At 53.8% G+C, this 22,411-nt stretch overlaps 1 protein-coding gene across 5 annotated transcripts in view; it reads right to left on the bottom strand.

The window, feature by feature from the left end:
* Positions 1–13,047: 13,047 nt before the first annotated feature.
* The window catches only part of LOC114893756, a 32,246-nt gene continuing 22,882 nt past the window's right edge, over positions 13,048–22,411 (bottom strand). For 2 of the 5 annotated variants that reach the window (XR_003793005.1, XR_003793008.1), the window contains exons 3-4: positions 20,488–20,574; positions 13,731–16,798 (exon numbers count right to left, since the gene is read on the bottom strand). Coding sequence is in view for 1 of the 5 variants with exons in the window: in XM_029219481.1 (XP_029075314.1) it covers positions 15,131–15,216; positions 15,774–15,857; positions 20,488–20,574 (257 nt within the window). In the remaining 4 variants the exon portion in view is untranslated. Of the gene's footprint in view, positions 13,441–13,730; positions 16,799–20,487; positions 20,575–22,411 lie in introns of those variants that run through there. The other 3 variants (XR_003793006.1, XR_003793007.1, XM_029219481.1) reach the window with 3 other exon arrangements.

Raw genomic sequence — 22,411 nt, 5'->3', positions numbered from 1 at the left:
TTGGGGCTTTCTCTACTTGTGGCAAGCGGGGGCCACTCTTCATCGCGGTGCGCGCGGGCCTCTCACTATCGCGGCCTCTCTTGTTGCAGAACACAGGCTCCAGAGGCACAGGCTCAGTAGTTGTGGCTCACGGGCCCAGTTGCTCTGCGGCATGGGGGATCTTCCCAGACCAGGGCTCGAACCTGTGTCCCCTGCATTGGCAGGCAGATTCTCAAACACTGTGCCACCAGGGAAGCCCTTTTCCTCTTTTCTTTTTTTTTTGGTGGCGGGGGCAGCGGTACGCGGGCCTCTCACCGCTGCGGGCTCTCCCGCTGCGGAGCACAGGCTCCGGACGCGCAGGCTCAGCGGCCGTGGCTCACGGGCCCAGCCGCTCCCGCGGCATGCGGGATCTTCCCGGACCGGGGCACGAACCCGTGTCCCCTGCATCGGCAGGCAGACTCTCAACCACTGCACCACCAGGGAAGCCCTTTTCCTCTTTTCTTGATCATATTGAGTGAGAGAGTCCAAGAGACCAGGTCATCGAAAGTCAAGTAGATTTGCAGGGGAAGAAGGGGTGACGTTGTGCAGAGCTGTGTGTCCCCAGTTTCAGTCCCCAGTGGCCCAGCTCTGTGGTTTGTGCATAGCTGCAGGCTTAGCTGGGCTATTATTTACTTAATATTGCTTTGCTCTTGCATTACTTAAATAAATTATTTGAAAGGGAACTTTTACAGTCCCATAGTGAATGGAAAAATCCATATCACTTGCCACCCATAGGAAATATTCATAAAAACAAGTCCATGCATATCAGCATAATAACGCACCACGTATCAGCCAGCACCTCACCACCTTGCTTAGAGGAAGGAGGCTCAGAGGCAAGTGTTCTAGAGTAAGTTGTGGCCCATGACTGGAGACTGTTGTCAGCACGCTGTAATTTGGAGACACCAAAAGATCACAACATATTAGCAAAGCAAAGAGTCTTGGAAAACAACAGCAAAATGAAACATTCCAAGATCCAGAGGGGGGCCCGGGTTTGCTCAAGGGGATACGCTGGAGTTGGTTTCATAGGAATTCATCATCCCTTCTGCGTGAGGCGTTTTTCAGAACAAATTAGCATGGTGTGTGGTTGTTTTTTCTTTTTAAAGGAAACTTAAAATTTTATAGATTAATTTCTGAGCCTTATTTCTGGTTCAAAAAATCAAAACATAGAAAAGGGTGTGCAGGGTCTCACCCCGGTCTCCCCCTTCCCCTCCTGGGACCCAGCCAGCTCGATTCCCTAGTATATACACACTAGGTATATACAAGCCAACGCATACGTGTGTATTTTTTCCTTTTTTTATAAACACAGATGGTAGCACGCTATAAACACTGTTCCCCACCGTGCTTCAACAATGCGATGACGATGACGCATCTCCTCTCACTATACAATGAATCTCCTGGTCTGTTTTTAGCACGACGTGGTAATTCCATTGCAGGGAAGGAATGGGGTTATTTGACTGGTCCTCTATGGCGGGTATCTATGTGGTTTCCAGTCTGTTGCTATTACCAACCGCTCCACAATGAATAAACCTGTATATTCATCATTGCCAGACCGAGCGAGGACAGCGGCAGGACAAATTCCTGGCAGTGCAATTAGCATGTGTTTCAGAATGCTGCTTCGCAGGTGTTTGTAATGTTCCCATCCCCATGGGATGGAGACCTGGGCTGAGGAGGTCAAGACCAGAGGACATGAGCTTCCAAGAGTTGCTTTTTATTTTCTCCATTTCAAGAAAATGCTTCTCCTAGCCTCAGTCTGAGAAAAAAAAAAAAAAAAAAAGATAATTCAATTTGAGCTGCACACCCCCTGACTGGGTTCTCTATGAATTATGGATTTTTAAAAACACAGGAAGGGAGGTGAGATATTGAATTTCCAAACTGGTTTTATCTTAGTTTAAACTTCATCTCTTGATTCTAATGTAGGTGCTGGCATACCAAGTGGCCGCAGTGGCACATGTCCTGGCCCTCTCCCAATTAGCAGGGGGCTTTGTGCACGGCCAGCCGGTTTGCTCTGTTGTCACTCAGCTGGAACACAGCCTGTCTGACTGTCATTATTTGTAGGGAAACCGGAGCCCCAGACCTCACCACCTCCTGGTGGGACTTGTCCAAAGGACTCGGGGGCTCCTGGACCACCATGGGTCCCTGCCTGGGTGAGGGGCTGTGTCTCAGGTTGGAGAGCCACAAAGGGAAGACTTTTGAAGATGGAAAACAGGGGCAGTGACTCAGAAATGCAGCAGACGAGCGTCCTGACTCAGGAGCCTGTACCATTGCTTTGAGGTCCTCTCTTTAAAACACCATGCATGCCCGGCCAGTGGCTCTGCACCAATGTGATCTTGGCAATCCCCGGCTAGACCATTTGGCCTTGACTGGAGACATTTGGGGTTATCACGACTTGGGGGAGGAGGGGTGCTATTAGCATCTTGTGGGTGGAGGCTGGGGAGACTGCAAGACACCCTACAGTGTCCCTGCTCACCCCCACCCCCAAATGTCAACAGTGCCCTGGTGGAGAAACCCAGCCCTAGCCCGGCCTTGAGATGAAATCAAAATGATCTGGGAGCTAAATGCTACCTTGGAAAGGTGGGAGAACCCATCCCACTCACCCTGAGAATAAGAGCACGTGGACCCCGCTCTGTTTCCCAGTCCCTGGCACGTAGAAGACCCTCACTGAATACCAGTCTCCTAAATTTCTATGCTGCAAAAATGTACACATCACCTCAGAGGGGAAATATATGGGGAAAGCAATATCTCAGTGCTCTCAACAATTTTTCTCCTCTGAGCTCGGAGAGCCTCCTCCCAGGACAATGTTACTTTATATTCCTACAATATCATGCAAGAAGGATTGCTCTTCTCACTTTCCAGATAGACATATTTTCCAGAGAGCTGTTCCTGATAGCTAGTTAGTGAGGGAACCAGATCAGAATCGATAAGTCCTGGATCCTTTTATTTCTTTTTACAAAATGAAAACAGCTCTTCTTTTCAGATTATTAAAATGATACATGCACCTTGTTCCTTACAAAATTCAAACAGTACCAAAAACATAAGGAAGAAAAGTAAAAAATTACCCAAACCTGTTCACCAAGAGATAAACAAATGTAGACGTTTTGGTGCTCATCTTTCCAGCCCTTTCTCTGCGCCTGAGCATACGCGTGTATTTTACCCACACCGTTTTACCCACATCAGGGTTTCCCAGCCTGGGTGCTGTTGACATTCTGGGCTGGATAATTCTCTGCTGTAGGGCGTCCTAGGCATTTGTAGGATGTTTAGCAGCATCCCTGGCCACCAGATGCTAATGGGATCTCCCCACCCCTGAGCTGTGACAACCAAAAATGTCCCTCGACATTGCCAAATGTCCCGGGGAGGGGGGGGGCCCAGCGGGGGGAGGGAGCAAACTGCCCTGAGTTGAGAACCACTGAAATAACGGAATCCCATACCGACTGCTCTGTATACACCCAGTGTCTGGAAAGAGAGAAGGGTGAGGCTTAGGACTTCTGTGTCCTTTGGCTTTAGCGTCAGAACTAGGCATCAAAGCCCAGCTCTGGTATTTACAAGGTAAGAGCTCTAGGAAATTAGTTGAGTTCTCTGCGCCTCAGTTTCCGGTCTGCAGACTGGGACAGCGATGGGACGTGTGTGTCAGGAATGATCCCACGGGGCCCAAAGACGATGCTGCCAGGATTGGCCCACGTATGCCTCGCTCTGTGCTTCCTGTCACAGGGATCCCAGGACTGGAAGGAGGCTGGCCCCTGCCCAGGCAGGAGAGGCGGGCTGCATTGTGATTTAGTCCAGGCACCGAGGCGAGGGGAGCCGCGAGGGGCCTGGCGCAGATGGCGTCGTGAGGTTCTGTTGTGAGCTTTGTTTAATTCAATTCTTTCGGAAACAGATACGCACACGTCTGCTTCAATCTAGCGTGCTAGGTTTTTTTCTTTTCACGTAAACTTTGGTTTCTTTTGAGCTTCAGATAAAAAAAAAGACAAATGTACTAGATCAGTGGGGGTTTAAGCACATCGGTTTATTCCACTGCCGGGGAATTGGGGTGGATGAGTCACCATCCCGGGTTTGTCGGCTTTTCACCAAGAGGTGTGTGATTTCCATGCTGATGAAGAAGAGGCCTGCAGCCTCCTGTTGGATGAAAGTCAGGCCCCTGGGTCCACTGGCCCATTCGGGACCCTCCCTTCTCGGCCCCCAGTGGTCTTGTCTGGGCCTCTGCTTGCACTGGCCTATGGTTCCTTGTCCATGAAATGATCCCGGAGACAGATCTGATTATGTCCCACCCCCTCCTTATAGCATCAGCAATCCCCTCCCTCTCAGGACACTAAGAACAGTCCTTTTCAGGGCCCGCGAGCCCTGAGCTCTGAGCCCTGCCCGCTGCTCCACCAGCTAGCCCAGCTTTCCTTGGGCGCCCCCTGTTTGCCCCCGGGGTCTCTCCCGCGGGGGCTTTGCACCTGCTGGCACACCCCTCCTCCTGGCCGAGCCTCCCCGTCCTTGGCTGTCAGCCCCGCATCCCCTTCTCGGGGCAGGGGGTGGGGGGACCAGCCTGATACACACCCTCATTGCAGTGGTTTGGCAGGTGCTGCTGTGATTAGCCAATTAATGTCTGTCTCCCGTTCGGCCACAAGCACCCAGGGGGCTGGGGCACTGTCTAGTTTTGTTCACTATCCCACCACCAGCATTTCACACAATGCCAGGCACTGTCAATAAATAAAGTTGGAAAGAAGGAAGGAGGGAAGGAAGGAAGGGGACCCTCCCATCTTTGAGAGAGAGATTTTCTTTTTCACCTTCAACATCTCACTCTTCCATATTCAGGTGGGACATGAACATAAGCTCTCTCGGATACCCCCTCCTCTCCCGGGGCCGAGATGAGCGTCTCTCGTTAGTGATCGGGAGCCACAGCCATGAAGCCACCTGTGAGGGCCCGGCCACCTCCAGGCAGCACGTGGATGAAGCCATGACTCAGCGCTTCCCCGGCACGGGTGAGCACGGGGCTGCCAGCCTTCCCGGGCAGCCATCCCCGCCAGTAATGGAGAAGTTATGTGAGGCATCATTTATAGTAAAAATCAAATGAACATTAATTCTGGTGAGTCACCCATGCAGAAAGGGCACCCGGCGGCTGTGGACGTGAGCTGCGGTGAGGACGGCTGGAGGTTTAAGCAAAGGAGGGAAGGCGCTGCCGTCACGGTTCCCGAAGTTTGGAGGGTGGGGTAGGGGTAGGGGTCTGAGCCCCTCCCGGTGACCATAGTCCCACATCTGCAGCATCTCGGGGCTCCTGGGCTCGGAGGGGATTTGGCCAGTAGCCCAGGCAGCTCCCTTATTTTACAGATGGGGACTCGAAAAGCAGAGGGAGACACCAAACTCACGGGGTGTCTGGCCCCAAAGCACGCCTTCCCCGGCCTTGCCCATCCCTGCCACATCCTCGGTGGCCCCCGGCGACCAGGGCCACCTGCACCCGGCGCTCTGCCCTCCTCCCCGGCCCAGTGCGTCCACCTCTCAAGGGGCGGCTCCAACAGCCTCCCCCTGCACTTGTGTCCCCACTTCCCCTCTGGTCTCAGATGGCATTCTCGAAGGAACTTTCCAAAATGCAAATGGATTATCACTTGCCTGAAACACTTCAATGGCTCTTTCTTCCCTGACCCCTCAGTCAAATCCAAGCTGGGAGTGGGGCTTGGGGGAGCTCTGCAACGTCAAGGCCTTTCCATTCGCTGCCCCCTCCCCCCATGGGCACACTTCCCTTCTACCTAGTCATCTGGCTTCTCATCCCATGTACATGCCACCTTCTCTGAGAAGTCCTCCCTGCTTTTCCTGGCCAAGACCCTGCTATTCCCATGGCCAGGGTCTGTGTCAGACATGGGCTCTATGCTCCAGGAGGACAGGCCCGTGTCTAGCTTGTCCTCCCCGGTGTCCCTGGGGCCCACAGCAGGGCCTGGCTTGCAGTAAGTGCACTTACGTCTTTTCACACTGTCTGTAGGGAGAGGTGGGTAGTGACTGGCCCCAGAGAGCTGGTGATGGCACTGGGCACCCCCTGCTCTTCTTCTTCCCCTGGCCTTTCAGGCTTCTTCCCAGAGGGAGCTGGTCCTCAGGAAAATTGAGGGGTGCCCTTGTTCCCACCCACCTGCCCTCCACAGATCCCTGGCTGCCTCATCCCAGCCCCTCCACTCGGCAGGAGGCTGCATCCTTCCTCCTAGATCTGGGCCTGGACCGCATGCCCAGACATCACAGTGAGATGTGAAGGAACAGGCTCCAGATGGCTCCCGTTCGCAGGCGGGTGCGAGTGCCCAGGACATGGGCACGTTCTCTTCTTGAGAGGACGGCATCAGTCCCAAGCCACCTCGGATGACGAGAACATCCTGCCTTTTTGAGAAAGGGGAGAATGTCGGGGCGGGGGGGCGATATTTGGGGCAGACGGGGCCTCCCTGGATCTCCTTCCCCAAGAGTGTGCTCTGAGTTTTCTTCACCTTGTGGAAACCACTGCCTGCTGCTAGGAAGGCTGGCGCGACACAGCCTCAGGGCCGCAGGGCAGGATCTGCCTGGCAACCGGCCAGGGAGGCTCTGGAACTAGTGGTTCCGGCCCGAGGAGGCTGCGGCCTCTCCCCCAGGATGTCCTGGTGCGCACGTCAGGGCCATGTGGTAGCTTCCAGGGAGCAAAACCCCGCCACACCTGTCCTGTGCCTTGAACTCAGACCCAACGCCCACCCCCTCACTTGCCCACTGCCTGTCTTTGGTGCCGAAGCCCCAGGCACCTCCTGTTCACCGACCTCCTCTTTCCTGCCCCCAGACATCCCCTCATAAGGGTCTGTCTCCTTCACCTCTTCCACTTGGATGTCGGCTGTGCACCTGCTGGGTGCCAGCACACCTGGGACTTGGGAGACCCAGTGGGCAGAGCAGAGCAGAGCCCCGCCGTCTGGCAGAAGAGGGCCCCAAGCCCTGTAAATACACGCACAACAGTGCGATGCGGGGAAGGGGCATCGGGTGGGGCTGGGACGAAGCGCAACTCGAGGGCCCCGCAGTGGTTCTCTCTGCAGCGCCCAGCTCCGTCCAGGAAGGCCCGGTCCTTTGTTACTGTTTCTCATGAGGCTGGGCCCAAACCATTTTCATATGTATACACCTGTATAATGTTTTATGGTGTCATCTCCTAATTTTATTTCTGTATTGCCTTTTTTTTTTTTTTTTTTACCATTTTGGAGTGCCTTTTTCTTTTTAAAATTTTATTGGAGTTGATTTACAATATTGTGTTAGTTTCGGGTGTACAGCAAAGTGATTCAGTTAGAATCATACATATACGAATACATATATTCATTCTTTTGCAGATTCTTTTCTCATATAGGTTATCACAGAATATTGAGTAGAGCTCCCTGTGCTATACAGTAGGTCCTTGTTGGGTATCTATCTTATGTATAGTATGGTAGTGTGTGTATGTTAATGCCAAGCTCCTCATTTATCCCTCCCCCCAATCACATTTCCCCTTTGGTAACCATAAGTTTGTTTTCCATATCTATAAGTCCATTTCTGTTTTGTAAATAAGTTCATTTGTATCATGTTTTAAAAATTAGATTCCACATATGAGTGATGTCATACGGTGTCTGTCTTTCTCTGCCTGGCTTACTTCACTTAGTATGACAATCTCTAGGTCCATCCATGTTGCTGCATTATTTCGTTCTTTTTCTGAGTGGTATTCCATTGTGTATATATATACATACCACATCTTCCTTATCCATTCCTCTCTGTATTTCTTTTTTTTTTTATTGAAGTATAGTTGATTCACAACATCATGTTAATTTCTTCTGTACGGCAAGGCAATTCCGTTTTATATATATATATATATATATATATATATATATATATATATCCTTTTTCATATTCTTTTCCATTATGGTTTTATCTTATTTTATTTTATTTTGCTGCACCACACGGTTTGCAGGATCTTAGTTCCCCGACCAGAGACTGAACCTGGGCCACGGCAGTGAAAGCCCGGAATCCTAACCACTAGGCCACCAGGGAACACCCTGTACACTTTTATTTTCAGTAAACTTTGTATTTCAGAAGTTTTAGATTTTCAGAGAAGTTGCCAGTTAGCAGTTTCTGTGTGCCCAGCACCTGGTTCTGCCACTGTCACGTGCCATGGTAATTCATCACAACTAATGAGCCAATATTGATACATTATTATTACCTGAACTCTACCCGTCATTCTGGTCTCCCTGGTTTTTCTCTGATGCCCCTTTTCTGTTCCGGACCCCCCCGGGGGACCCCACATGACACTCTGCTGTTACGGCTCCGTAGGCTCCTCTTGGCCGAGAGTTTCTCACGTCTTCCTAGTTTCCGACGGCCATTTTGAGGAGTGCTGGCAGGTATTTTGTAGGGTGCCCCTGACGTCTGGGTCATGGGTTTGGGGGAAGCCCACGGATGCGCAGGCCTTCTCATCATGTCCCTTCAGGTCTATGCTCTCAAAAAGGCTCCACCACTGATGGGGGATGTGGCTCTAGGCTGTGATGTTCCCTCTCCCCCACTCCCCCACTTTCTACACTGGACTCTGGAAGCGAGTCCTTGCGTGCTGCCCAGACTTCAGGGTTGAGGAGTTATTTGCCCCTCCTTGAAGGGGCATCTATATGAATTCTTTGGAGTTGTGATATCCATGTGGTCTCGTGGACGTTGATTTTACACACTGGGTTATGACCCAGTGCTATGACTTGGGTAGTCAGATGGTCCAGTCCTTGTCCCAGCCCAGGCCTAAGCTCTTTTTGCAAGGAGACTGGTTCCTTGTACTGGAAAGTGGTATTAGAAACCAAAATCTGAGCGTGGGGTGTGGTTGTTGCTACTGGGTGTCACTGCTTCTCAGAGCCCTGGATAGAGCTGGGAAACTTATGTAGGTACACTCGCCCGTGTAGACACACTAGCCCCTGTAGACACACTGCCCGAGGACCATTTCTTCATCCATCCATCAGTCTCTATATTGAGCTAAACATCCTCAATCATCAGGACCCTTGAAGGGCATTTTCTTTACAACTCAGCTGCCCTGGTGCATTAAGAGTCTAGGTCAAGTTTAAAGAGGGAAAGAGGTGATGTGCTAAATCTTTTTTTCTTTTTTTTTCTTTTTTCCCTGCCAAGCAGGTCAAGGTAAAATTTGTTTAAGCTACTTTTGCACCAGCAGTTCTCAACTAGGCATGAATACCCTCAGGAGGACACTGGACACTGTCTGCAGACGCTCTTGATTGTTACAACTGGTGAGGGCGGCATCTCGTGGGCGGAGGCCAGGGATGCCGCTCAACAGCCCACAGTGCCCAGGACGGCCCCCAGCAGAGGGTGATCCAGCCCCAACGTCCGCGGTGCTGAAGGTGGAGAGGCCTCCAGGCAGAAGGATACAAGTGGGAAGGAACACTTGAGGGGCCCCCATTAAAGTCGTAACCTGCTTTCTTTTCTTCTCATGAAATAATACATTTAAATAGAAGTGATGCGTGATACTTTCTCATCTATGATATTCTAATCCTTTGATTTTTTAATGTTTTAAATTTAACAATAGTTAATTTACAGCATTGTGCTAGCTTCAAGTGGACAGCTTCAGCTTCTTTTCCATTATAGGTTATTACAGGGTATCGAATATAGTTCCCTGTGCTCTACAGTAGGTCCTTGTTATCTATTATATATAGTAGTGCGTATTTGTTAATCCCAAACTCCTAATTTATCCCTCTCGCCCCCTTTCCCCCATAAGTTCGTTTTCTATGTCTGTGAGTAGGCTCCTGATTTGTAAATAAGTTGTGTTATTTTTCTAGATTCCACATATAAGTGATATATAATATTTATCTTTCTCCGTCTAACTTACTTCACTAGGTCCATCCATGTTGCTGCAAATGGCCATAATTCATTCTCTTCTATGGCTGAGTAATATTCCATTCTCTCTCTCTCTCTCTCTCTCTCTCTCTCTCTCTCTCTCTCTCTATATATATATATATATATATGTATGTATGTATCTCACATCTTCTTTATCCATTCATCTGTTGATGGACACTTAGGTTGCTTCCGTGTCTTGGCTATTGTAAATAGAGCTGCAGTGAACATTTTGGTACATGTACCTTTTCCAATTACAGTTTTCATTTTTTTTGGAAATACGTCCAGGAGTGGGATGGCTGGATCATATGGTAACTCTATTCTTAGTTTCTTAAGGAACCTCCATTCAGTTCTCCACGGTGGCTTCACCAATTTACATTCCCACCAACAGTGTAGGAGTGTCCCCTTTTCTCCACACCCTCTCCAGCATTTATTATCTGTAGGCTTTTTGATGATGGACATTCTGACTGGTGTGAGGTCATACCTCACTGTAGTTTTGATTTGCTTTTCTCTAATAATTAGCAATGTGGAGCATCTTTTCATGTGCCTGTTGGCCATCTGTATGTCTTCTTTGGAGGAATGTCTGTTTAGGTCTTCTACCCATTTTTTGATTGGGTTGTTTATTTTTATGATTTTTTTAAACATTTAAAATGTTATTCATATATATATGAATCACTCTGCTGTACACTTGAAAGTAATGCAACGTTGTAAATTAATTATACATATTCTTTTCCACTACAGGTTATTACAAGATATTAAGTATAGTTCCCTGTGCTCTACAGTAGATCCTTGCTCTCTGTTTTACATATAGTAGTGTGTATATGTTAATCCCAACCTCCTTATTTATCCCTCCCCCAACCTCTCCCCTTTGGTAACCATAAATTTGTTTTCTAAGTCTGTGAGTCTGTTTCTGTTTTGTAAATAAGGTCATTTGTATCATTTCTTTAGATTCCACGTATAAGTGATAGCATATTTGTCTTTCTCTGTCTGCCTTACTTCACTCTGTATGATCATCTCTAGGTCCATCCATGTCTCTACAATGACCCGATTTCATTCCTTTTTATGGCTGAGTAGTATTCCATTATATGTACCACATCTTCCTTATCCGCTCGTCTGTTGGGGGACATTCAGGTCGCTCCCACGTCTCGGCTATTGTGGATAGAGCTGCAGTGAACATTGGGGTGCGTGCATCTTTTCGAAATAGAGTTTTCTCTGGATATGTGCCCAGGAGTGGGATGGCTGGGTCATGTGGTAGCTCTATTTGTAGTTTTTTAAGGAACCTCCATCCTGTTCTCCACAGTGGCTGCACCAATTTACATTCCCACCAGCAGTGTTGGAGGGTTCCCTTGTCTCCACGCCCTCTCCAGCATTCGCTATTTGTAGACTTTTTGATGACGGCCACTGACTGGTGTGAGGTGATACCTCGTTGTAGTTTTGATTTGCATTTCTCTATTAGCTAGTGACATGAAGCATCTTTTCATGTATGTGTCTGTTGCCTATCTGTACGGACTATGCAGTCCATAGAGACCACATTTGGAAGAAATGTCTATTTAGGTCTTCTGCCCATTTTTTGATTGGGCTGTTTGTTTGGTTTTTTGATACTGAGTTGTATGAGCTGGCTGTATATTTGGAAATGAAGCCCTCGTCTGTTGCATCGTTTACAAATATTTTCTCCCAGTCTGTAGGTTTGTCTTTTCGTTTTGTTTCTGCATAGTCTGCTTTCTTGTTTCTCCTACCCCACTACACTTTTATCAGTTTCTAAGACACTACATAATTCCTCTTTCTCATTTAGGCCTTCCTCTTCCCACCAGAGGAAACTCCACGTGGAAGGGATGCTGGCCTCTCTCGCGTGCTAAGGGACCTTAGCCCCACGACGTGCCATGTGCCCACTGGCTTATTGGAGTGGCGGGAAGGGGGAGGTGGGAGTGGGGTGGAAGCCACAAGAAGAAAAGCTGGCCTTGGAGAGGATGGTCGCATTGTTCTCCCTGAGACACAAGTAAGGGCTACAGTGAGAAACGGCTGGCAGCTGGTGTTACAGAAGGAGGGAGGCCAAGCCCACAGCAGTGCCGGGGCGGTGAGAGACGTGGGCCTGCAGAACAGAAAAGGTTTGGAGCAGTGATGGGGCGGGGGGGGGGGGAGCAGGCGATCGAGGCGGGCAGCTCTGTGCCCTGTTCTGGGCGTGGAGGAGAGAGGAGACGGCTGGGGCGGGCGGACTTCGCCGTAGAGCTCGCGACCAACCACTTACACAGTTCCCGAAGCCACACGACACTGCTTCTCCCTGCTCTAAGGGTGGCCTGGGAGCAAGGGCCTCATCTGAAACCTCGTCTCTTGGCCTTCCCCAGAGCCCTTGGCCTCGCCGTCCTACTCACCCAAGGCCTCTTCTGCCCGGTACCCTGTTGCGGAAGGCACCCAAGCCCGGATGGCATAACTCTTGGGGCAGGCAGAGGGGCGGCCGTCTCTGAGGGCCCGGCTCCCCAGCGCAAAGCCACTGTGGACCTGGCACCTTTCCTGTGGGGCCCCCTCAGCTCCCCTTCCCCAGCCTGTGGAGCCAGGCCACGGCCTGCGAGGTCCGCAAACGGGCCCCAGGGGCTGTACGTCAACTACGTACTGCCATTGGGATGGGCTCAGCTCCTCGGAGGAATCTGTCTTAAAGAATTCACGGCTCTACTGGGAACAAGGTGTCTTCCTACTGCCTCTTCTCAGTACTCCCTGGGGACACGTCCTGCCTCCACACCACCCGCCTGTGCCCAGCGCATCCCAGGAACTGCCGGGAAGCCACTCTGCACTTGTGACACATTCTTCAAGTTCGGTTGCCTTTTCCACACCCTCAAGTGTCTGAATCTTTTTGTTCTGCCCATCCAACCATCCACCCACCCACCCACCCATCCAGCAATCACCTGAAAGCCTGTCTGGCTCTACGTGTGCCCTTCGGGGTTTAGTGTGGTGGGCAAGACGGGCATTAAGGAAATAAGCATACGATTCCCTGCTGTGCTGAATGCCATGAAGGAAAAGAGCAAACTGTACCAAGAGAAATGGCAGCGAAACTGACCCGACGTGGTCTGGGGTGGCGTAGGTGGGTTTTAGGCTTCCTGCGGGACCCCTAAAGCATCGACCATGAGTTAGGGGCACACTGGGAAGGGCCGATAGGGACGAGTGCACATACACAGGCTACACGTGCGGAGCTGAGCTCGGTGGAGAAAGAACAAAGAGACCCACCTATTCATTCTACACAAATTTATTAGGCACCTACTTTGTGCCACGCGTGGAGACAGAAGCTGGAGAGCGTAACAGTCCGCGTGGCGGATCTGGCCGTCACCTTGGGGTTCAGTCTAGAAGAAGTAGAAGGCGTGGGCAACAAACAAGCATCCAGCAAAGGAACCAAGACAAGAGGGGCTGTGACGCCCAGTGAGGGCTGGACGGTCAGGGGGCTTCCCAAGGGTGGGAAGGACTGGCCAGGCCAGGTGGGCAGCCAGGGTGAGAGCGAGGAAGGCCCCCAGGAGGGGAGGAACAGGCCGGGTGCAGGCTGAAGAGCATCGGGGGCCTCTGGGGAGCTGCAGAGGCTCAAGACCAAGGTTGGCATGGCTTTTGCGTTCCAGGCGGTGGGGAGACACCAGAGGCCTGGAGCAGCGGGAAAACAGGCGGGCTTGCATCTCGATGCCCACTGGCCACCACGGGGCAGCTGACCGCGTTGGGGCCTCCCCGGGGGGAGCAGGCAGATGACGTGGCCGGGCCGGCCTTTCCCTCGTCCGAGTGCCCACGTCCCGCCCCCTGAGCACACAGCCTGTGGGTGCAGCACTCCTCAGAGCCTTCAGGAAAGCCTCCGCCCAACCCTCTGAACCACGCACAACAGGATTGGGGGGGGCCCTCCGGAAGGGTCCTTCATGGTCACTTCCCACAGGGCTGTGCCTGATGCCGCCTCCCGGCCCTGCCAACACCGGGGCCCAGACGGACTTGGACCTCCCTGTCCGCACCCCAAGTTCTCACACGATCATGAACCAAAGACCACGCCCCAGCCGTTCAACACGCACGTGGAAACCTGCCTCCCAACCGCCCACTTCCCCTCCCAGTTCGAAGGCAGCACCGTTTACTTTGAAGAAACAGCCTTTGAACGTGGGCTCGGCAGCAGCCTCAGGGCACCCTGGAAAGGAAGAGAAGTGGATCGCGGCTCTGCCACCGTCTCACGCATGACGGCAGCCTCGACATTTCACTTCTGAAGGCTTTTCTCGGAAGGTTCTGTTGCCGCCTTGATTTGAGTGGTGGGCCGCGCCAACGATGTCGTCCTGCGTGTGGACCCGAGGAGAGCCGTGATGACGCCTCCCCCGCCCAGCCAGTGCCAAGGCGAAGGAGGCCCCGCGCAGTACCGAGCAAAAGCTGCAAATCAAAACGGGGCTGGCAGCTCACCGCGAAGCCAAGCAAAAGGCCCGTCCTTCGCGGCCCCAGGAAACCCTCCTCGGCCCACGCTCCCGTGTCCCGCCCACCCCACAGGCCGGCCTCCACGATGGGTCCACGCGACTGAACGTGGGGGCTCTCGGCTGATGGGGCCGGACATCCTGCCTGGGGACAGTCGCTGTGGCCTAAAGAGAGTTAGAGACCCGCAAATGTGGCCAGAGCTGGAGGGGGGAGCCTGGGTGCGGCCAGGACGGGAGTGATGCCCGGGGCTCTGTGGGCCGGGGAGCTCTGCCCTCCAGGGTGCTGCTTGGGGGCCGGAAGGCCACAGATCTGAGCAGCCCGGCACCCCGGACGCGCAGGGACGGAGGGACAAGCCCATGGCTACCTCAGCCAAGGTCACTACGTCCAACAGGCTCGTTCACTATATGCAGCAGTGCAAAGTGTTTGCTCTAGGGCTGCGCCGCTGTTAACTTTTATTTTATTTTTATTCTTAAACAGATGGTCTATAGTCTCCTGCTTATCAGCTGATACGGCCTGGCAGTAAACTGGTACAGTAAATCCTCTTGTCTCAGGCGGCTATGGGCCGCGGGGTGGCCACCATGAATTAATCAGACCATCTTAAAGAAGCCCCATGGTGAACCTGAGGTCAGCTGTGACAAGGTATTTCTAAGAGGCAACTTGCTGGGCCTTTATTCAAAGCTAGACGTGACCCAACTCTAACCTGCAGATCATGCAACACGGAAACCCTTAAGAACAGGCAGGTTCCGGTGGAGGGTGAAGACCACGCCTTACCTCCCGAGACTGTGCATAAAATTCTGTTTTCTTAGCAAACCTTTCCTTCAGAGGGCGAGGTTAGACGCCCATCAAGGAGGGGCTGAAGCATTGAGGTTTCAAATCAAGGAGGTGGCATTATGGAGGTTCAGGGGTACCACACAGAGTCGTTTCGGGGCTTCAGAGGGGGGACACCGCTGCTGACGGCTCCAAGGACGCTCGAGAGCAGAAAGGCTTGGGGTAGAGAGAGAGAGGAAAGGGGGCAGAGGGTTAACAGGGTGTAGGCAGCCCCCATGCACACCCCACAACGCCCCAAGGACACACTCTGACGGACCTTTGACTTGGCGTCCTTCTAATGGCCAAAACAGCCCTCAGAGCAACGCATATTTACGGGCAATCTTTAGGCTGTCGTCTGCTGCTGACTTAAGGGAGAAGCGGTCATGGTTTTGAAAATGGGGCCCCTCTTCAGATGAAGGGGAGCAGGTTGTTAATGAAATGGGTTGAGTCGAGATCCCCCAGGCCTTTTTTGTGATCTTAGACAAATCACCTGCCTGGAGTTGACTCCTTCGGGCCCCTAGCCAGGCTTAGAAGAGCTTCTCTGAAGCCCGTCCAGTTGGCCCAGGAGGAAGGAGTCGGGGCCGCGAGCTCCTGCTGTTTCTGCGGGGCAGGCACGGGGGTGGGGAGCCCTACCGTGTGGCGCTCGGGATGGAATGACAGAGCTGGTGGAACCCGTGGTCCCTGCACCCAACCATGGTACGGACAGGGAAAGCCACGTGGGTCGTGTCACTTACCTGTGACCACACAGCCAGGTTCAAGAGCAGGTCCAGGAGGTGTCCAGGGTGCGGGGGCCGCAGGAGCCCCACCCCCGGTGTCTCCTGAGAAAGGAGCACGGCCAGCTGGGTTACTGCAGCTGTGCCATCTGCTGGCGGGGGCCTGGGGCACTTTGTGCCAAGGCTCGGGCCCCCGGGAAGGTCAATCACCCAGAAAGAGCAGGACGCCGGGTGGGGCTCCAGTGGGAGCCTGGGGGTGTCCCAGAGACCCCTTCACAGTGGACCCGCAGCACCAGGCACCCACGCAGCCCACCCAGCCTGCTGTTCCCGTCAGGGGACTGGAGAAGCGGCTCCCAGCACTGACCCTCTCTCCAGCATCGCTTTCCTCACTCGTCCAAAAACCCCAGAAAACCCCTGTAACACCCTGGCAAGAGGATGAAGATGGGTGGCCCCTTCAGAAGGGGACCGGTGGGAGGGAGGCGTTGCCGGAGGCTGGGTCACTGTGCACACTGGTTCCGCCAGTCTCGGCCATCTCCCCAATGAGGACAACCTCCCCACCACGTGGGCTCCAGGCCAGAAGGAACCAGCTCCGAGGACAGGCTGAGCCCAAGGGCTGAGGAAGGGCCCAGATGTACCAGGGACCCTCTTCTACACTGTCAATAACAAGGACCCAGAGGGAAAGCCGCCCTGAGACTAGCCTTGGGAAGCAGACCCCAGCCACCCCAAGTCACCTCTGACCCCTCTCATGCGCCCACCAGCCGTGCTGTGAGCCCCCCAGATCATCTCAGACACTCTCCCCGCCAACTGGTGGCTCCGGCCAGGCCTCATCTGGACTGACTGGTCCCCCGCTGTTCCTTCCTGCCTCCGACGATCTCCTCCGCGGTAGCAGGGAGGCTTTGTTTTTTCCTTTTGGCCGCCCTGGGTCTTCACTGAGGCACGCAGGGCTCTCTAGTTGCAGTGCGCAGGCTTCTCTATTTGTGGCGCGCAGGCTTAGTTGCCCGGCGGCATGGAGGATCCTCCCGGACCAGGGATTGAACCCACGTCCCCTGTGTTGGAAGGCGGATTCTTAACCGCTGCGCCACCAGGGAGGTCACAGCAGGGGGACTTTAGGAGGCGTGGGTTCAGACCACGGCTTAGACCCCTCAGCCTGCTGCCCTCCTCTCACGCCCCCCCCCCACTTCCTGCAGCCAAGCTGGACTCTGCTGTCCCTACGGCCCATGGCCAGCTCTGCCCACGCCAGGGCCTTTCCCCAGCTTGTGACCCAGCAGGCTCCTGACTCAGTCCAAGCTCCATCTCAGACCCCTCCCTGGAGCCCCCTCATGCCGAGAGGCATTCAAAGGCAGCGGCTTGGAGAGTGAGCTCTGGAGACCGACCCACCACCTGACTTCCAATCTAGGCTCCCCCATTTGCCAGCTGTACAGCCGCAGGCAAGTTGCTTGACCTCTCTGTGCCTCCGCTTCCCCGTAAGGTTACAAGACTAAGTGAATGAATGTATTCTCCTCGTGTCTGGGAGAGGGCAGGCACCACGAGACACATCAAACTAAGGGAAACAAACAAATCAGGAGTAGGGCCTCTCCACAAAAAGACCGAGCGTGGGGCAGGCTGTGTGCTGACAGCCAACCCAGCGCTTCTCCCACAGGAGAAATGGGAGAGGAGGGATCTCCGACTAAGCGTCCACGGAGGTGGCCCTGAAGGCCCAGCCGCAGTCATGGCTGCCGTGGCTCCTTCCCAGGGGCCTGGACAAGCAACAGAGAAGTCTGACCTGCAGAGGACAAGGAGAAAACTCTGCATAGGAATAGGAATGAACTCAAGGGCTGCCCGCCGCCAGCCAAGGGCCCCAGGGGCCCCAAGAGAACCCCACCCCCAGCCCGGCCCCCTCCGCTTCTCCTTCCCCTGTGCCCAGGAGCCACACCCAGGTTTCGGCCCTGCCCTGGCCTCCTCAGCACCTTCCTGAGCCCCCGCCTGGCCACAGCCGAGAGGCCCAGAGGCACACAAATGCCGGTGTAGCCGCGGTAACTGCCCTGACCCTGTTGAGTGTCTGTTCAGGCTACGAAGCGGCCATGGGGAGAAAACTGGGCCACCTCGCTGGCCCCATAGGCCTGGCCAAGGCCTGGTGAGGGGCTCGCTGCCCCCTTGCGTTACCTGCTCCTCCCCAGGCTGGGCCACTCAGGGCTTGTCCATGAGCCCAGGTCTCCCAGCCCAATGTCACGGCAAAGTCAAGGAGGCCCCGGCCAGCAGCTCAGAGGCTAATTCTGATGGCCCTCGTTCCTTCTGAGATAATAATAGCTCCACTTTACTGCCGGAGGACAAGTGAAAATGCCTACAGAGGCCAGGCCCTGCTCGGCCTTGAGTGACGGAGCCAGGTGACGGTGAGGTGGCGGGTGTGAGGCTCGCCGACAGGGGGCGGCCACCCCCTCAGCTTCGGGGGCCTGTGGATGGCGGGCCCCAGACACCCAGAGGCTCCCTTAGGCCAAGAGAAGTCAAATCTCCAAAGCTTTTGGTCAGATCGCCTACTATCAAAATGCTGGCGGCTATCAGAAGTCGGACCTAAAAACATCTGTGCAGTTGAGACACAACCTGTCCCTGGGTGGGCTCAGGCCTGGGGGCAGCTTCCACCGCCACTCTGGGGTGGCGGGTGTGCACCGATGAGGTTTTGCTGTTGACGGTAACAGCGACGCTTAGCGGCTTGGTCTCCCAGAGCCCCGGGCCTTCTGGGGGAGGGAGGAAGCGCCCGGGCAGATGAGCCGTCGCCCAGGGGCGTGGGGTGGACCAGGGTGAGCCTGGTGCTCTGGTCTGTTTGACACCCAAAACCAGGGGCCTGAGCCACAGGCTGCATCCGCATCCCGTCCCTCTGAGCTGGGGGCTCAGTCCTGCCAACCTCCCACCTCCAGACCTGTCCTGGGCACGTCCCCTGCCCCCAGCACCTGCTCTGGGCCCTCACCTGCCCTCCTCTGCCTGCCAGGGCCTACCACTCACTCACAGGACCCTCCTGCTACCTCTTCGCATGCTGGACTTCTTCCCAGACACTAATCCTGCCCAGCTCTCCCGACCAAATCTAGCTACGGTGACGTGGTGTCCTCCAAATCCCCCTGCCCCTCTACCCTGCTGCCGCCTGGGCTTCCATTTGTCCTGGGACATTTAAAAATATCTGTGCAGCCTTGGCATGTAGAACCCAGTACCCCCAGCTGTCTGAATGCCGGGGCCTCACTCGGCCAGCACATGCCTCCGCTTCCAGTAAACGCGGCAGCTGACCCGGAACACGGGGTCGGCCGAGCCCTCCGTCCCCATCCCGCCACTCTTCGCTTGGCTCCTGCATCAAGTGTATTGCCAGCTCGAGCCCATTCCTGGCCCTACAAGGAGAAGACAGGCGCGGGCTGGGGGCCTCTGAGCCATCTGCGTGCCCGTGACACGGAGCACATGCCGGGAGCGTGGTGTGATGTCTGCCACAGCTGTCCCTCTCTCCCTGGCTTCCGACTCCGATGGGCCCCGTGGCCCTTGTATTAATATAGCACAAAGAGGACCAGCAGCTGGCCGTGGCAAAATCTTTCCACACGGACGGTGACAACTGACATCACACTGATTTGGGGCCCGTCGGGCATTCTTTTAGAAAGACCATGGCTGCAACCTGCCTCGTCACTGGAAATGTGTCCACCTTTGCTTTGGGAACTGGGGACATCTCCAGTGAGCAATCGGGGGGCCTTTCAAAGGGAACCCAAACGACGGGGGGTGGCTTTAGGAGCCTCCTGGGGCTCACAGCAGTAAGGGTCCCCTCCCCTGGCGAGGGTCCCCTCGGTCTGTGCAGTGATTAAACGCCCCGTGGGGAAGAGGCAGGGAAAGCAGGGCCCCGTGACCTTGACACGCTCTCCCCAGGGGCGTAGGAGGAGGGCAGCTTCAACAGACCCCAAAAGAACTCAGGAAGAGTGGGTGCAATGAGATGATTTCTGGGATTTAGATGCTTTAAAGGCCGCTGGAGAAAAGGTTGGGGGTGACAAGGGAAGCAGGGCGCCGGGGCTTATGCCACGCAGCTGTGCTGGGGCCCTGGACCTCAGCTCCACCTGCCTCATCGCTGCCTCGGAGCGCTTGGAAATTCCCATTGCAACTTTACAAATATACATGTGAAAACAATATTCAGCAAAAGTTTGCTGAGGGCCTAGCGTGCACCGGAACTCTCCGGGCACCGGTCAGTCTGTACAAGCAGCAGAGAAGCGAGCAGGCCCTGGCAGTCCACGGCACGACGGGTCCACTCCCTGCACGCCCTGGACTGGTGTCAGATGTCCCTTCCACCGATGCAGACCTTTTAAATTTAGTGTTTAAAAATCCTACAGTGAGCCCTGTAACCCTCCAGCCGACCCAAGGAAGCGCAGTCGGTAACCTTATCGACTAGAACCCCTTGCTCCCCTGCCCTGCCCACCTTCTCTGCATAGGCAACAAAGATGTCAGCTGGGGTTTATCGTGTGCTTATCGTGAACATCACTGCGGTTTCCTCGTGCATATACTGCTTGCTTTTGAACTTTATGAAACGCGGATCCTACCACGTCTGAATATGGACTTTTACGCACGGGCTCTTTTCTGGCATTTTCTGGCAGCCAGTCGAGAACAGAGAGCACGATGGAAGGAAAGACCCCACTGCCCCACGGAATTCCCGGAAAAGCCCCGAAGGAGGGGAGTGGCCGTGGCTCTGAGGGGAGAGGGCGGCCCGGCGAGAAGCCGGGCGGGAAGGAAGAGGGGCCCGAACCTGAGTGGCCGCTGCTTGCAACACGGCTCTGCCGAGGCCAAGGGCACAGGGTGAAGCCTCCCGGAGAAGCGTGTTTCTTGGCTGCGTCTGCAAACAAAAACATGCAAAGTGACGGCAAATGTCACGGTAAAGGCAGAGCGAGACAACTACATCTGTCGATTTATTATTAGAAGGCAAATGTCATGGAAAGAAAATCCGCCCCGAGCCATTCGGTCCTGTTGAAACTCCACAGGGTGCAGCTGGCTGGAACCAGAATCCTTCCCACCACGCCTCCGCTAGGAGCGGCCTTACTCCATACTGGGGTCAACTCTAATTTGTCCCCTTTGATGGCAAAAAGTCACTGGAGAGGGAGACAGGAAGACCACCTGTCTTCACAGCCTCCCTGGGGTCCACGTGAGTATGTGTCTCGGAGAAGAGGGCGCTGGACTAGATCCAGGCGGTGGCCGAGGCGATTCTGATTCTGAGGGGCACGAGGCAACAGAGGGGCTGTCCGTTTTAAGAGCTACTCGCTGATCTTGGCGTGTATTTAAAAAATACCCAGCCAGAAGCTAAGTGACGCTGATATAATTTTCCTTTAAAACCAAACTCATTTACGAGAAGAAAGCAAGTCGGTTTAAAGAAAACTATTACGTGCTTAGAGGATGCGGATATGGCAAAAAATGACGGTAGAACAGAAATAAGCGAACTCTGAGCACAAATGATCTCGATGTTTCTAAGAGGCTGTAAATTTTCTCTAACTTCTAAGGTACTGTTGAGGCTCAGAAAGTTCTGACTATGTTCTCTGCCTAAAAACGGCCATTGCACACAGCAGGCCGGCCGCCCAGCCTGGACTGAGCCTTCTCTGCTCGAGGCCCTGTGCTTCGGGGCGTTTCCACGGCTCTGCCAGCCCAGAGCCCGCCCCCCTACCCACTGCAGCTGCTACCAAAGGAAGCCCCAACAAGGGGGGTCGCTGGGCTCAGCTCGCGGTCATGAACCCCAAGGAACCCCGGAGAAGCTCCTGTTTCTCCTCTCCTCAGTTTGTTCTTTTCCCCAAGTTTCCACAATGACTTCAGAAAGAAACACAGATGAACAAATGTCACTCTTCGTGTAGGCAGTTCGCCCAACTTAACAGGTGCTGTCAATGGCAGACCCTGCTCTCATCACATACAAGTCTATTTAAAATACCTGAAATGGGGACTGACTCTGTTAAACATGTTAAAAATAATTATATTATTGTTCACTGTATTACCTCATTTATTTATTTGTAGTGTCACATTAATAACAGTATTATTATTATCAAGGAAAAGCCAGGTGCCTATACAGCCCAGTTTGCCAGGGAAGTCCTGCTTTACGTGTCATCCCAGTATCCCCCCGCAGTTAGCACTGCCTTGCACATTCAAACGTGTCCCGGTTGGCTGACAAATGATTAGGTCACCCTAGTTATGCACCATGACTAACTTGTCTATGTCTGCAGTGAGTAGGGTGGGAAGCAGGGGGAGGACAGAGACCTGGATTTCAAAGGCTGGAGGGCATTCTTTAAATTGTGGCCATTCCCAACTTAAACTGTCTAGATCCGGGATTAGGACAGGAGGTCTACCGCTCAGGTTCAAAACAATCCAGCGATGAGGGCTGCAATCAACAGAGCGCAGCAGAGCTCTCCACCCCGAGGTAGTGGTGTGAACAGTGCTGTTTCTAAAAGAGCTCAGTTACCTTCAGGAAGAACTAAAAGTGGCCTCGACCCCAGCACACCTGGCCTCTCTCTTCTCAGATCTTTCAGTGAGGTTTCCCGCCCCTTGCCTTCGTGGCAGATCTCTGAAACGAACTTCACTGAAGTTCAACGTTTTTCCTTGACTGGTTAGAGACAAGAATGATGAACCCAAGGTCACAGCCCCAGAGGCCCAGCCCCGAGCCCTCACTCCCAACCCAGGGAGGTCTGGGTTCTCTG

This window comes from Monodon monoceros, unplaced genomic scaffold, assembly GCF_005190385.1.
Source record: "Monodon monoceros isolate NGI ecotype Baffin Bay Population unplaced genomic scaffold, NGI_Narwhal_1 Super_Scaffold_13, whole genome shotgun sequence".
Taxonomy (NCBI): Eukaryota; Metazoa; Chordata; class Mammalia; order Artiodactyla; family Monodontidae; genus Monodon; species Monodon monoceros.
Note: the sequence above shows the minus strand (reverse complement) of the source record. Positions and strands in the feature narration are given on the sequence as shown.